At 50.7% G+C, this 16,839-nt stretch overlaps 1 protein-coding gene across 1 annotated transcript in view; it reads left to right on the plus strand.

Moving 5' to 3' along the window:
- The window catches only part of DHX36 (DEAH-box helicase 36), a 120,564-nt gene that overhangs the window by 69,722 nt on the left and 34,003 nt on the right, over positions 1 to 16,839 (plus strand). The window contains exons 12-14 of the mRNA XM_073579024.1: positions 5,794 to 5,881; positions 5,966 to 6,021; positions 8,705 to 8,769. Coding sequence (XP_073435125.1) covers positions 5,794 to 5,881; positions 5,966 to 6,021; positions 8,705 to 8,769 — 209 coding nt within the window. The remainder of the gene's footprint in view (positions 1 to 5,793; positions 5,882 to 5,965; positions 6,022 to 8,704; positions 8,770 to 16,839) is intronic.

The raw sequence follows: 16,839 nt of genomic DNA on the forward strand, positions 1-16,839 counted from the left end.
GAAGAAATTTAGCCCCCGGCTTCGGAACGACGCTAGGAAGCAAGCGGAAGTACCGCCCCCAGGACTCCTTCATCCGGCGGCCTGCCCACAGCTGATGCGCACACATTTTTGAATTGAGCGACGCTCTGTGCTTCCAGGGGGCACAGGACTAGGGTAAGTGCTACTCCCCAACCCCCCGAGAGGCCACGCTAGGTGAAAATGAGGAGTGCACACTCTCCCCCAGCAGTCTGCAGTGCTGATGCCTGGCAGATACAGCATGTCCGGAAAAGCTAAGACGCGCACGTTTCTATACGCTGCATGCATCTCCTGTCGGTCCGCTTTTCCGCAGGTGCAGAGCAAGCGATTTATGCGAAGCCTGTGATTCTGAACGCGCCCAGGAGCCCTTTCCTGCGACCGAGCCCAGTGTACCAAGTCCCCCGGAATAGGCTCTATCTCTGTCGCAATCTATGGCGTCTCTTACGAGAGCAATCGCGTTCCTTCGCGCCCCAGAGAGGGGCAGGGATAGTGGCTCGCCTGTCTTAGAGGGGTCCTCCACCTCACAGAAGCCTCCGGCCTGCAGGGGCTGCTCTCACTCCAGGCAGATGCGGGGGAAACGAACCCACACGGCGTCTCCCGGTCCATCCGGTGCTTCGGTATCCGTGAGTTCTGCTTCTCGCTCTCCTTCACTGGTAGTTGATAGCGAGCAAAGCTCAGATTATGACTCGGACGAACCCCTTGACCTAGATACCCCGGGTTACCGGGAAACAGTTGACAGCCTCATCGAGGCCGTCAACCAGACTCTGGGGATTGAGGATGATTCCACCTTGACTTCAGGCCATAAGGTGTCATTTAAGCGAGTCAAGCGACCTCATAGAGTATTTTTGCACTCACCCAGATTTTGAGGACATAGTGCAACGACACAGGGAGCGGCCAGACAGGTGCTTCTCGGGCCAGAAGGCGCTCAAGGCAAGGTATCCGTTTGCCGCGGATCTCCGTAAAAAATAAGCGGAATCCCCAACGGTAGATCCACCCGTGTCACGATTGGCCTCTAAAACCCTGTTATCCATACCTAGTGGTTCTTTTATTAAGGATCCCACTGATCGCCTCATAGAGAACTTGGCTCGCTCAGTGTTTGAGGCATCAGGGTCAGCACTCTCTCCCTCGTTCGCGGTAACGTGGGTAGCCAGGGCCATGATTTCTTGGTCAGAGTCATTGAACAGAACCTTGCAGGATATGGACCTACCAACAGAGGTATCGGAGATCGTAAATCAGATCGCTATGGCCGGGGACTGCTTAACCAATGCATCTTTAGATGCGGCCAACTGCGCAGCACTTGCTGCCGTGATTTCAATTTCCATTAGGAGAGCTCTATGGTTAAGGCCATGGCGGGCCGATTCAACCTCCAAGAAATCCTTGACTTTTCTGCCTTACCAGAGCGGCCGTCTATTCGGAGAGAAGTTAGATTAGCTCATCTGTGGGGGGATAAGCAGTTTTCTCCCTGCTACAGAGGGTCGAACAGCCGGTTCGTGACCAGTTTCAGCCACGTTTCCGGGCCTTTCGCAACCCCGGGTGGACTGCAGCTACCTACTCCGCCGCTTCAGGTCGCCCCAACCAGGACTGGAATCGTCAAGCCTCATATAGAGCAAACCCGTTGGGAAGGATGCGCGCTCACAGCCCTGGTCAAGGGGACCCAGATCCCAGAGGTCCTCAGCCAAATGACTCGAGGCATTTGCCAGGCGACATCAGCAAGGTAGGCGGTCGCCTACTCTGGTTTCGCCACGTCTGACTCACCGTCGCACACGACACATGGGTAAGAGAGCTGGTGTCCTCGGGCTACAAGATAGAATTTGTCAGGTACCCCCCCCAGGATGATATTTTCTTTCTTGTCCTCCCAAGGTAGATACCTGGGCAAGGGCTTTACTAAAGGCCATCGAATTGCTCCAGCACAGCGGAGTCATTATTCCCGTACCAGAAAATGAGAGAGCTCAGGGCTTCTATTCCAACCTGTTCACGGTCCCCAAAAAGGACGGGATTGTCAGGATCATTTTAGATCTAAAACTCCTGAACAGATCAGACATTTCTGGATGGAGTCTCTCCGTTCAGTCATATTTGTCATGGGGCAGGGAGAATATTTGGCCTCTATCGATATCCAGGACGCCTACCTACATATCCCCATTTTCCCTCCGCATCAAAGATTTCAACGCTTCGCCATCAACGGTCTACACTTCCAGTTCGCAGCGCTGCCCTTTGGGCTAGCGACCACCCCCAGAGTGTTCACAAAGGTCATGGCAATCGTCATGGCCATCCTGCACTCCCGGGGCTTAGTCGTCTTACCTTACCTAGACGACCTCTTGGTCAAGGGCCCTTCATTTCGGGCGTGCGAGGAGAATGACAACATCACGCTAGATGCTCTTTTCTGCTTAGGGTGGTTGGTCAACCTGAAGAAATCTTCCCTTGTCCCAGCCCAAAGGATTTCCTTCTTAGGAATGATCTTTGACACCTCCCAAGGGTTGGTAATTCTCCCTCGAGACAAAGCCCTAGCTCTCCGGCAGGGAGTCCGGACGCTTCACCAACCAGTCCCTCATACCATCCGTTTCTGCATGAGGATCCTAGGGAGGATGGTGGCAGCAATGGAAGCGATTCCGTTCACCCAGCTCCATCTTCGCCCCCTGCAGCACGCCCTCTTGTCAGCCTGGGACAAGAACCCATTCACGCTCGATCACCGGTGCCAGTTGTCCACGTAGGTCAGACAGGCACTTGGTTGGTGGACAATCAGGTCCTCTCTTTTTCAGGGGAACCTGTTCCCCCAGACCATTGGCTGGTGGTCACAACCGACACCAGCCTCTTCGGCTGGGGAGCGTTTTTTTGCCATCACACGACCCAGGGACAATGGTCACCCCAGGAGGCACTCCTCCCGATCAACTTGTTAGAGATACGAGCGATCCGACTGGCTCTGCAACATTTTCATCATCTGCTAGCAGGCAACCCCGTCCGGATTCAATCAGACAATGCCAATGCGCAGAAGAGCAACCATGCGCGAGGTGGGGCACGTTCCTCACTGGGCCTAGAGGAACCACTCGGTGATATCGGCAGTCCACATCCCGGGCATAGAGAACTGGGCGGCAGACTTCCTCAGCCGGCAGGGTCTTGCGTCCGGGGAATGGTCACTACACCCTGAGGTCTTCATGCAAATTTGCCAATGGTGGGTAACTCCGGCTGTGGACCTAATGGCCTCCAGAGTGAACGCTAAGGTGCCCATATTGGTCGCTCGGTCCCGAGACCCGCAGTTGATCGCTGTGGATGTGTTGGTTCTGCCATGGAGCCAGTTTCGCCTCCCATACTATTTCCTCCACTGCCACGGCTTCCGAGAGTCATCAAGAAGATCAAGGCAGAAGGGGTTCCAGTGATTCTACTGGCCCTGTCGGGCATGGTACGCAGACCTAGTGCAGCTACTCGCCGACGTTCCCTGGCGGCTGCCAGAACGCCCAGATCTGCTTTCCCAGGGCCCAATCTTCCACCCGAACTCGGGCCCTGTGTTTGATGGCTTGGCCGTTGAATCTTGGATTCTGACCCAGGCGGGGTTTGGGCGCGAGGTGGTTGCTACAGTGATTAGTGCCCGGAAGCCCGCCTCAGCACGAATTTACCACCAAACCTGGAAGGTTTTCTTCTCATGGTGTCGGGACCATGGTTGTTCTCCGCTGAGATTCTCTATTCCCAACATTTTGGCCTTTTTCCAGTCTAGCTTAGACTCAGGTTTGGCCCCAAGTTTTCTCAGGAGACAGATATCGGCTTTATCCGTCCTGTTCCAGCACAGCATTGCTACCAATTTGCAGGTAAAAACTTTCATCCAGGGAGTCTCCCACTTGGTACCTCCCTATAAGGCGCCTATGGATGCCTGGGACCTTAACCTGGTCCTAGGTGTTCTGCAGGAAGCTCCGTTCGAACAGCTACAGGATGTCTCCTTTCCTGGAAGGTGGTATTCCTCGTAGCTATAACTTCAATCAGGCAGGTCTCGGAGCTGGCAGCTCTATCTTGTCGAGCCCCGTTTCTGATTTTCCACAAGGATAAGGTGATTCTCAGGCCAGCTCCTCCCTTTCTGCCAAAGGCCGTTTCCTCATTTCACATTAATGAGGATATTGTCTTGCCCTCTTTTTGTTCAGCACCGGTACACCGTGTGGAAATGGCTCTTCATACGTTGGATTTGGTGAGAGCTCTCAGGAGGTACGTGTCACGGACGGCACCCTTTCGTCAGTCAGACACGCTGTTCGTGCTCCCCGAGGGTCGCAGGAAGGGGATCACTGCCTCAAGATCGACCATAGCTAGGTGGATTCGTTTGACTATTCAGGAGTCTTACCGCATCAGAGGTGCATCGGTTCCAGCAGGGATAAGAGCACACTCTTCTCGGGCAGTGAGCGCCTCTTGGGCTCTCCGCCACCAGGCATCGGTGGAACAGGTTTGCAAGGCAGCAACCTGGTCCAGCCTGCACACATTCGCTAAGCACTACAATATCCATACTCCGGCTTCAGCGGACGCGAGCCTGGGTAGAAGGATTCTCCAAGCAGCGGTGGTGCATCTTTAGACAGGAGGTGCATGTAGCTTGGATCGGTGAGCCAACATCCCACCCAGGGACTGCTTTAGGACGTCCCACAGTACCTGTGTCCCCAAATGAGGAGAAGGAGAAACATGGATTTTTGTGATACACTCACCATAAAATCCTTTTCTACGAGACGCTCATTCGGGGACACAGCACCCACCCTGTTAGCCAATTGGCTCTTGTTTATTTTATTTATTAATATGTATTTATAATACTTGGTGGGTTTTCCAGACATGTCGTTACCTGCATTAAGGTTGTTTTTGTCTTACGTTTGATCTCCTACTGCTTTTGCACCAAACTGGTTTCCGCCCGCAATCGGGGCGAGGGTGTATACGGCGGAGGAGGAGCTAACCTCTTTTTTTCACTTAGTGTCAGCCTCCAGGCGGCAGTAGCATACACCCACAGTACCGATTTTACGGTCAATTTAAAACAAAAATTCATGTTTCTGATTTTCCTATGTCTGTCTTTATGTGCAAGGCATTGCTGGACCTGAAGTATCCATGGTTACGACCACTCATATAGTTGCTAATGGTCGTAACCATCGATACCTAAACTGCAATGCCGTGCACATGGGGAAAGTGACATAGTGGATAAGAACAACTATACTACATTTCTAATAGGAGGTATTTACACCTACTACCTATTGGGATAGTATCTTGGAGATGGGAATACTCCTTTTAAAGGGAACCTGTCAGCAGAATTGAGTTCAGTAACCTACAGACAGTGTCAGGTTGGCCCCGTTTTACCGATTAAAATGATACCTTGGTGAAATCCGCTTGTGGTTGTAGTTTCATCTTTATTTTCAGTTTTGAGTTAATGATATGCTTGTGCTTTGGGGTGGCCTGTGGGGGGGTCTTCTTGTGGTGCTCTGACTAGCCATTCATCTGTATGGCTTCTGAGGGATCGGTGACCTGTCAGAAGTCAAACAGATGAATAGCTAATCAGAGTATCACATGAAGACCCCCCTCCCCCCGGAGCATGAGTATATAATTAACGCAAAACTGAAAATAAAGATTAAAAACCACAAGACGGATTTCACCAACCAAGGTATCATTGTAATCAGTATACCAGCGCCGACCTGACACTGTCTTGTAGGTTACTGTGCACAATCCTGCTGACAGGTTCCCTTTAAGTACTATGTATTGTTGATTGTTTTAATCCAGACCATTCATATTGTATAAAGATTTGAGCTTACACATTGTTTTATTTTGTGGTTTCAGGAAGGTGCCATCTTGGTATTCCTTCCAGGCTGGGATAATATCAGCACTCTAAATGACTTACTGATGTCACAGGTCATGTTTCAGTCAGGTATGTCTATATTTCAGCTCTATAAGCTAAAAGGAATTCATCAGGGTAAATCATCAGTATAATATTCTGAATTATTTTTTACAGATCAGTTTATTATTATCCCTCTGCATTCATTGATGCCAACTGTAAATCAAACCCAGGTAGGTTGTAGAAATGAGAGCTTATCAAATGGTTTCTTGCAGACTTGACTTTAGTTTCATAAAGTGAATCTGTCACCAGGTTTTGGCGACCCCCATCTGAGCGCAGCATGTTCAAGAGGCTGAGACCCTTATTCCAGTGATGTCACTTACTGCTGTTGCTGCAGTTTTGATGTAATCACTGATTTATCTGCTGCAGATCCAGCAGAGCTCAGATTGTTGAGCCCTGTATAACCCCGCCCACACCACTGATTGGCAGCTGTGTAAAGTGGCAGAAAGCAGCTATTTAGCGGTGGAGGTGGGGTTACACAGAGCAGGAGGACTACCTGGAAAAAGACAGTCCTGTAGTGATAATCTTCTGATGAAACACTGATTTTATTGAAACAACACACAGACCAGTAAGTGACACATCACTGGAATTGGGCTCTCTACTCCTATATAATTCTATTCTGTGATTCCATACCATAAACTTGCTGACAGATTTGTTTTAACCTGTTAGTAGATATATTTCCTTTTTTTCTTAAATTCTTTTAAAAAAGAATTGTTGGATGAGAGTCGCCCTCTCAAGTTTATAATTGCACATGAAAAATCAAATGCCATATGGAGCCACAGCCCAGCATCCGGAGATAGAGAGAAAGATAGATAGATAGAGATATATATATATATATATATATATATATATATATATATATATATATATATATATATATATATATATATATATATAATATAATTTTTTTTTTTTTTACAAATACATTGCACTTCTGAAACATAGGAAACTTTAAATGGTCAAATATTACTAGCTCCTGACGTAAAAAAATGGATTGCACCTGGATGTCAACTGAGGAAAAAAAACCCCGTCTGAGTTTTCTGGATGAAACTCTGATGATATGTTTATTACATAGTTGTTTGAACTTGGCCTAAGAGTTGTGAACACCTTCAAAGAGATTATTTTTTTTTTAATTTTCGTAGAATTGTCTCTAGATCCAATTTTCCTACTTTTTGCTCTTACGTTATTCCCACTGCTCCGGAGTATTCCAATTTTGGGTAGTTTCCAAATCCGCCGTGCGGTTTGTGATCTTGACCTTTTTATTTAATGCAGCCTTTTTTTTTTGTCTTTGCTGAGAGGGTGTGGCTCACAGGGTAGTAATGCAGAAAAGCCTAAAAACACTCCCCCAGAGAATCTGAGGGCCGCAAGCAGAGCACAGCTGCTGGAATACTCGCCGGGACTATGCGCGTAGAGAGTAGTGAGTATTCATTTCTCTTAAGTAGCAGCACACGTGACCGCCGGCAGCTGCAGATAGTCGTTGGCTGACACTGCGCGCTACTGAAGAGCAATGAGTACTCACTGCTCTCTGCGATGAACAGTCCCGGTGAGTATTCCAGCAGCTGTGCTCTGCTTGTGAGCAGCGCATGACGTCCCTGCCATGCGCTGCTTACAAGCATAAAGCAATTGCTGGCACCGGAGCAAGACGCAGCGAGGGAGCGCCTGGTAGGTAAGTGTAATGGTTTGTTTTCTTAATGTTTTCTGATGGGGCCCATGCATACCAGGATGGGGGTAGGGGCCAGTTATAAGAATGGGGCCATGCATACCAGGACTGGGGTTGGGGGCCAATCATACCAAGATACGATTATTAACGAGAAATGAATATTCATTGCCCTCTACGCCCGTGGGCGTGGAATGCAGTGAATATTCATTTCTTTTTAGCAGCGGAAACGGGAGTTTGCCGCAGCTGCCGGCTCCTGCCTCCTGTGACCCGTTGGTCCGCCGATGCTGCTCCCCCACCTCCCCACCAGAGCCAGAGTTGGTACATCTGGACTATAAGACGCACCTGCCATTTTCCTCAACATTTTTGGAGGAAAAATGTGCATCTTATAGTCTGAAAAATACGGTAAATACTGTATATACCTGGCTGAAATCGCTCATCCAGGATCTGATTCATGTTGCCCATGGTTTGGACAACATGAATCAGATGACAGTTTCCCTTTAACATCAAGTGCATGTGGCTAGGAGAATATTCCAAGCTGAATAATGAAGTTTGCATTAGGGGGTCCTTCAAATGTCTGTGATAATTGGTCGCAATGCATGGACTGGCCACACATCTGATCCGAGCGTGACCACTTCATAAATTTCTAAGAAGCTGCCACGCTCAGGTCAGGAGATGGGCAGCTACTCCATGCATAACGATCTGACACTGGATTATCACAGTCATCTGAAAGATCCCTTATGGTAATGAAAAAGATTCTGGTCCCAGAAAAAGATCTGTGGATGAGTTTTGGATCAATGTGGAGTGGTGCGGTGTCTTGTGATATGGTGTTCAGCTATTAGTCTCAGTGGCCTAATGTCTGGGTAGAGCAGATGCAAGATACACACATGCTTGTAAATGGCCATTATAGCTTCCTCAGGGGCATGGCGTGATTGCTTGGACTTTGATGTCTTTAGGTCTAAAATTCTGTTTTGATTATTTTTTTCTTTGTAGAGGTTGGAGTGCTGTTTTTCTGACACAGAGCACAAAATTCCCTGCGTAGACATAGATTTAAAAGAAAATATGCAGGCTTCCTGTAACCACCACTATAGGGAGCGCATCGGTATATAACTCGTGAATAAGCCAGTATGCAGGAAATTTGTTGTGAAAAATGTATTGTGCTATGCAAAAGGCCTCAACTAAAAATCTAATTTTATCAGGTTTTCAAGACCCCCCCTCCTGGAGTCCGGAAAATTGTAATAGCGACAAACATAGCAGAGACAAGGTAACACAAATAATTTACAATGCATGTAGACATTACTTGTACCTTCTGGATTTTTCATGGTTTCATTATTTTTTATTTTTTTATTTTTAATAGGCAGCATGGTGGCTCAGTGGTTAGCGCTGCAGCCTTGCAGCGCTGGGGTCCTGGGTTCAAATCCCACCAAGGACAACATCTGCAAGGAGTTTGTATGTTCTCCCCGTGTTTGCGTGGATTTCCTCCCACATTCCAAAGACATACTGATAGGGAATTTAGATTGTGAGCCCCATTGGGGACAGCAATGCTAATGTGTGCAAACTGTAAAGCGCTGCAGAATTTGTTGGTGCTATATAAAAATAAAGTTTTATTATTATTATTATTATTATTATTATTATTAATAATCATACAGGCTGAATACAATTCTTTGTTTAAATTGGAGATTACAAAAAATCCCTTCTAGAGTGAAAAAGTTACTAATTGATTAGGAAGAGGAGGAAGATGAGCTGTTAACGGTCCCTTATGCATTGAAGAAGAACATTTATCAAAGTTTTTATCCTCTTAATATATTGCAATCATCATATTATATGGCACTGTGTACTCACAATTGCTCATTTTGTCTTTCTACCCAGTTAGTTATTCTTTTCTCTATGTAGAAACTGGTAGTCACATATCCCTGCGTGAGTCATCCCTCTCTAACTGGTGACCCAGCTGCTCCCTCCTCTTCCCTGCCAGGGACTTTTGCAGTGACTCGTACAGGGAAAATGTGTCTCCTGTTTCTTCGTAGAGATTAGAAGCATTCAATTGTTCATTCAATTTTTAATCATGTGATGTCTTAAACCTAATGGAAAAGAAAATAATTAACTGGGTAGAAGGGAAACATGAGCAATGATGCTAAAACTGACCTGCCATTATGATTCTCCAGGTCATTCCGAGTTCATAGACACCAATCATGTCTAGGTTCTTTTTCATTTAAGTGCTGAAAAAAAATTCCAAAGTTTGTTTTAAAAAAAAAAAAAAAAAAAAAATTGTGCCATTTTCCAATACCCATAGCGTCTCTATTTTTCGTGATCTGGGTTGGGTGAGGGCTTATTTTTTGCATGCTGAGCTGATGTTTTTAATGATACCATTTTGGTGCAGATACGATCTTTTGATCTCCCGTTATTGCATTTTATTGCAATGTTGCGGCGACCAAAAAAAGGTAATGCTGGTATTTTGACACTTTTTTTTCTCGTTACGCTGTTTAGCGATCATGTTAATTTTTTTTTTCTCTTTCGTCTCATTGGGGGACACAGGAACCGTGGGTGTGTGCTGCTGTCACTAGGAGGTTGACACTATGAATGAAAAAAGTTAATTCCGCCTCCGCAGTATACACCCCTCCGACCGGCAGTAGGACAATCAGTTTTGCTTAGTGTCAGCAGGAGGTGACAGAGGTCTCTCGCAGATCCATGCCTACCTCAATGTGCGTCGTTCCTTTTAAGGTAACCATGGAGTGATACAGAGTAGATATGCTACATCTGTATTCCCACACCGGGATTATGAGTACAGCTTGAACTACCATCCCGTATCCTCATGAATCCCGTGGGCAGGACCCTATCCCATAACACAGGACTCGTGTTCAGGTGGCAGCTCCTGGTCCTGACCTTCGTCTCCCATCACTCGCCCACCAGAGCCTGATGATCGAGAGAGACGCCCTGCAGAAAAGGTTTGGGACAGCAATCTTTTCATGCAGGTAAACCGACCCCTGTTACGGGGCGAACTGGAGGTAAGAGGCTGCAGCGTTGTATGATCTGCTCACCAGCCGCTCTGGCTGAATGTGACCGCTGTAATCAGCACTCGGGCTTTCAACCCATGGCTCTATACTTATTTTAAGAACTAACGCTTACTTTCAAGCACGTGGTGCAGCGCGGTTCCAGTCTCCTCCCGTGACAGCGTTACGGCCGACGCCAGATTCCGGCTCCCGGTAGGCTCCGCTCCCCGGCTTCCTCTTCCTGTACCAGTGCCATCTTGGTGCTCCAGGAGGCCAGAGCAGGGCCCCGCCCACCACTTCCGTGCGGGGATTTCATAAGACTTCTAGGCAGCGGCAGGGCTGTTCACCTCTCTCTCTCCCTCTCTCTCATCAGCCTTTGGGCGGCAGCTGCGGCGGGGACACTGGTCGTGGGTAGGTGAGTACTGCACTACAGGTTGCTCCCTCACTCCACTCTCTACCCCCGATGGTCGGCACCAGGTAAACCCTGACAGTATGCCCAAGGGAGAGTAGTCCCGCTCCTCATCCGCTTCAGTGACCTTGGTCAAATATTTTGTATGTACCAAATGCAATGTCAGGCTTCCTTCAGGTCAGTCCTCGCCACTCTGCTCAGATTGCAGCAGACCTACGGTGTCACCTACGCTAGAGAGCAGGTGCAGCCCCCCCACTTTGCCTGTCAGAGCTCCCACATTACCCCTGGAGCAGGAGGAAGCCACCTTGCCTACCACCCATGGGCCATCTATCGCCACGGGAGACAGCGAGTGTCGAGGATGGGCCTCTTCCTTATCTAAGTCCGTGGCCGACCTTACCAAGGTATCACAGACCTTGTTAACTGTGCTTAACAGATTGCCACTTCAGACTCCAGTGGACACAGGAGCACCAAAGGAGCCTCCTTTTGGGCCTTCTAGAGGCCGTAAAAGGTTTGGACAGGACCACCAACCCAGGTCCCCTTCTCACTCCATCTCACCACCAGAATTCCTTTGGCCGTCTGCCTCCTCCCGGTCCTCATCCCCGGAATCAGGCGAGGCATTATCGGAGACACACTCAGAGGAGGGTTCTGAGTACGGGCCAGAACAGTCCCAGGTTAAGGATATGGTTCAGGGCCTCATTGCCACAGTCAATGAGACTTTTAACATTGGGGACACCACATCAAAACCTAATGATCAGGTTTTCTCCTTCGTCTCATTGGGGGACACAGAGACTGTGTGCTTCTGCCATCTGGAGGCCGACACTAAGTGTACAAAAAAAGAGTTAGCTCCTCCTCCGCCGCATACACCCTCGCCCCTAGGCCGGGCGTAACTCAGTTTTTGCTTAGTGTCTGATGGAGGCACACGCAGTCTGGAGCTCCAGACTAGATTTTTTTTTCTTTTTTTTTTTTTCTTTTCCCTTTTTTTCTATGAAGATAAGACAGGGGCGACGGATCCTATAGAGAGGATCCAATCTCCCCAAATCATCAACGGGCGACCTCGTGTGAGTAACCCTCCACGTGTCCTCTCCCGCACCGAGGGACACATCTGGGACTTTTTGCCAGACAACTATTTTTTTTTTTTTTTAAAAGAGGGGCAACGCGTCCTGATAAGAGGATTCGGTTTCCCCATAACTTCATCAGGCGAGCACGTGTGAGCAGAACCAGGGGTCAGCCTCCACGTTGTTCCTCTCCTACAACAACAATGTATGGAGGCCCCTTCCACCCCTTGGTAGTGAGTCCAGGGGCTGAATTGGAGGCGCAGGTGAGCCGATCTAGTTTGTGGACGTGGCGAGTACAGGGGGAAGAAGCCGGTACCAGAAGTCCCCCCCCCTGCCGGGGATGGAGCCCACGGCGGATGGCCCTGCTCACCTTTAATATTTGGGGGATCCGCTCCTGGAGCGCACCGCAAGTTTGCCCCGGTGTGTAACGGTAGCCAGAGTGGCGTTGCAACCGGACGCCGCACACCGCGTGTACCGGAGTGCGGCCGGAAGCCCGCCGGCGGCCGCGGCCCCGCTGCAGGAGGAGGTCCGTGACTATCGCGCGAGGCCGCGCGCCGACTTCCGGTGGTAGCCGGAAGTCCCGCCCACTGACGTCGGGGAGACGCGCTGTATAGGAGCAGGAGGCCTGGGGGTCAAGGGGTGGAAAACGGCGGGCGCACAGGTCCCGGAGAGGAGACTTCCGCCCTACCACCTCGCGTCCACGCATCCGGAGCTTCCCGGGGTACTTCAAACAGGAGTGGGACCCTGCCGGTGGGTGAGTGTAACTCCGTTTGGAGAACCGCACTGGTTGTCAGGGAAGGGGTTACCCTCCTCCTCCTTCTACCCTGCCTTCAGCCTGTGCAAGTATGTCTGCCAAAGGGAAAGCTCACTCTTTCCTTTACGCGGTTTGCGTGTCCTGTGGGGTCAGGCTGCCAAAGGCACAGGCGGGTAAATATTGTGAAGCCTGCGAGTCGGAGCGCGCCCAGGAGCCCCCCACTGTTTCTGAACCCAGGGGTCAGGACCCCCCGGAATGGGCGGTGTCCTTATCGCATTCTATGCTGTCCCTCACAAGGGCAATTGAATCCCTTCAAGGCCCGGGCAGGAACAAGGATGGTGGTCTGCCAGCGGAAGAGAGCTCGTCCTCGTCTCAGGACCCTCCAACCATTAGAGGTCGCTCCAGTACCAGGCAAGCTCATATCAAAAGGGCTCGTTCCCCGTCGGCCGGGCCCTCCGGGGCTTCGGCGGCGGGTATTAGGGCATCCCGTTCCCCGTCGCTGAGCTCAGGGAGCGATCAGGATGAAGGAGAGGAGGAGGAGGCCTGGAATCTAGAAAGCCTGGGGTTCCAGGATTCGGTGGACAGTCTCATTGAGGCAGTCAACCAGACATTAGAGATCGAGGATGAGGTGCCCACAGCCTCAGGTCACAAGGTCTCTTTCAAGAAATCCAGGCGACCACATAGAAGGTTTGCCACGCATCCGGAGTTTGAGGAGCTAGTCCAGAAACATAGAGAACACCCGGATAAGCGTTTTGCAATGCAAAAAGCGCTGCAAGCAAAGTATCCGTTTCCTCCTGAGCTCCATAAGGGTTGGGTAGAGTCGCCAGTAGTGGACCCACCGGTATCACGTTTAGCATCAAGATCGCTATTGTCGATACCCAGTGTTTCTTCTATAAAGGACCCAACTGATCGCCTCATGGACGGGCTTGCCCGCTCGGTATATGAGGCAGCAGGGTCGGCTCTGGCCCCCTCCTTTGCGGCAACTTGGGTGGCTAAAGCCATGGTTTCGTGGGGGGACGCTCTGTATAAGGCCCTCCAAGACAGGGATCTGCCCGCGGAGGTCTTGGAGGTGGCAAATCAGATATCAGGAGCGAGTGATTATCTTGTCAGCGCTTCACTGGACGCGGCCGAGTGTTCGGCTGTTGCGGCAGCGAATGCGATCGCCATTAGGCATGCATTATGGCTGAGGCTGTGGAAAGCGGATTCTATCTCTAAAAAATCCTTAACCTCATTGCCTTTTCAGGGCAATCGGCTGTTCGGTGAGAAGCTGGACAAGCTTATCTCAGAAGCCACAGGGGGGAAAAGTAGTTTCCTCCCGCAGCAGAGAAGTTGCCCGGCATTCAGGCAAACGCAGAGGCGTTTTCGACCCTTTCGTAGCCCCTGGGGGGGGGACTTCGGCCAGGGCATACTCCTCCGCAAACGATGGCCAGAGTAGGGAAAAGCAAGCCTCTTACAGGGCCAATCCGCTGGGTAGAAGCCGAGGCCGTTTGCCCAGAGCGAGGGGGGCCAGGTCCCAAAAACCTCCAGCTAAATGACTGGAGGCGCTCCGTACCTACGGACGACAGAGTGGGCGGACGCCTACTAGGGTTCAGCCACGTTTGGGTCGCAGTGACACGCGACACTTGGGTGGCAGAACTAATATCGTCCGGGTACAAGATAGAGTTTGTCGGACGGCCACCACAGCGATTCTTCCGTTCCCGACTTTCCAAGACAGATTCGCAGGCGGAGAGTTTGTTACAGGCTATAATGACGCTACAGCGCAAAGGGGTCATCGCCCCAGTGCCGCAGGGCGAAGAGTCGCAGGGGTTTTACTCCAATCTGTTTTCGGTCCCCAAAAAAGACGGGACTGTGAGGCCAGTACTGGATCTAAAGATCCTGAACAGATTCATCAGGGTCAGGCGATTCCGGATGGAGTCCCTCCGCTCGATCATTGCAGCCATGGATCCAGGGGAATTCCTGGCCTCGATCGATGTGCAGGATGCATATCTGCATATTCCGATATTTCCCCCACACCAGAGGTTCCTGCGTTTTGCGATCGGAGGACGTCATTTCCAATTTGTGGCTCTGCCCTTCGGCTTAGCCACTGCCCCCAGAGTCTTTACAAAGATAATGGCGGTGGTTATGGCCATCCTGCATGCACGGGGCATAACGGTGTTACCTTACCTGGACGACCTTTTGGTAAAGGGGCCGTCGTTTCAGGAGTGCCAGGACAATGTCAGTATCACTCTGGATACCCTGGCCCGTCTGGGCTGGTTGATCAATCGGAGCAAGTCGTCCTTGGTTCCAGCCCAAAGAATCGTGTTCCTAGGCATGATTTTCGACACCTCCCGGGGGCTGGTGATCCTCCCTCAGGACAAGGCGCAAAAAATCAAGCAAGGGGTACGGAACCTTCTACAGCCGGGCACCAGATCCATCCGGTACGGCATGAGTGTGTTGGGCAGAATGGTGGCGGCGATGGAAGCAATCCCGTTTGCCCAGTTCCATCTCCGTCCGCTTCAGCATGCGCTCTTGACAGCATGGGACCGGAGGCTGCTGTCTCTCAGTCATCGGTGCAAGTTGTCTCCGCTGGTACGAGGTTCACTCCGGTGGTGGACTCGCGACTCGTCTCTGGTCCAGGGGAAACCCTTTCCCCCGGAACAATGGTTGGTGGTGACGACCGATGCAAGCCTGCAAGGTTGGGGAGCAGTTTTCCAGAGTCACATAGCCCAGGGGCGGTGGTCCGTTCAGGAGATAGTTCTCCCGATCAACATTCTGGAGATACGGGCAATACGATTGGCCCTGCAACATTTCCAGTGTTTCCTGAGACACCGGCCGGTGCGCATCCAGTCGGACAATGCTACAGCAGTAGCATATGTCAACCATCAAGGGGGCACGCGCAGCCAGGCAGCCATGCGCGAGGTCGGACTGGTACTGCGTTGGGCAGAGAAGAACCGCGTGGTAATTTCAGCGGTGCACATTCCAGGAGTCGAAAACTGGGCGGCAGATTTTCTCAGCCGACGGGGTCGCGGCAGGGGAATGGTCCCTGCACCCCGAGATCTTTCAGCAGATCTGCCAACGGTGGGGGACACCAGACGTGGACCTTATGGCATCCAGAGAGAATGCCAAAGTACAAAGGTTTGTCGCTCGATCCCTCGATCCGCAGGCAATCGCAGCAGACGCTCTGGTGCTCCCGTGGAGCCAGTTTCGTCTCCCGTACTTGTTCCCCCCGCTGCCGCTGCTTCCAAGAGTTATCAGGAAAATAAGGAGAGAGAAGGTTCCAGCAATTCTGCTGGCCCCAGACTGGCCCCGGCGGGCCTGGTATGCAGATCTGGTCCAACTAGTGGTGGACGTACCCTGGCGTCTTCCAGATCGGCCGGACTTACTGTCCCAAGGGCCGATCTGCCATCCGAACTTAGGGGCCCTGTGTTTGACGGCGTGGCCATTGAATCTTGGCTGTTAACACAGGCAGGATTCAGGCGCGATGTGGCGGCCACGATGGTGAGTGCCCGAAAGCCTTCCTCGGCGAGAGTATATCATCGAACTTGGGAAGTTTTTTTCCGTTGGTGTAGGGATCGTGAAGTGGCTCCTCTGGTTTTTTCGATCCCCAACGTACTGGCTTTTCTACAGGCAGGGCTGGACGCAGGGTTGGCTCCGAGTTCGCTCAGAACGCAAATCTCGGCCCTGTCGGTGCTTTTCCAACGAAAAGTCGCTTCCGTCTGGCAGGTTAGGACGTTTATGCAGGGGGTCGCACATTTAGTACCCCCCTATAAGGCGCCGACGGAATCATGGGACCTGAACTTGGTGCTCAGGGCCCTTCAGGAGGCTCCTTTCGAACCATTGCAAGAGGTCTCCTTACCTTACCTGTCCAGAAAGGTCGTTTTTCTAGTAGCTATAACGTCTATTAGGCGGGTTTCGGAATTGGCGGCCTTATCTTGTAAACCGCCGTTCCTGACCTTTTATAAAGATAAGGTAGTTTTAAGGCCAGCTCCTCCCTTCTTGCCGAAGGTTGTGTCTGCATTTCATATCAACGAAGACATTGTCTTACCCTCGTTTTGCCCGGCACCGGTGCACAGGGTAGAGAAGGCTTTGCACACCCTGGATCTGGTAAGAGCTCTTAGAAGGTATGTGACAAGGACAGCGCCATTCCGCC

The sequence above is a fragment of the Dendrobates tinctorius genome, unplaced genomic scaffold, assembly GCF_039654945.1.
Source record: "Dendrobates tinctorius isolate UK_male_01 unplaced genomic scaffold, ASM3965494v1 ptg000060l, whole genome shotgun sequence".
Lineage (NCBI taxonomy): Eukaryota > Metazoa > Chordata > Amphibia > Anura > Dendrobatidae > Dendrobates > Dendrobates tinctorius.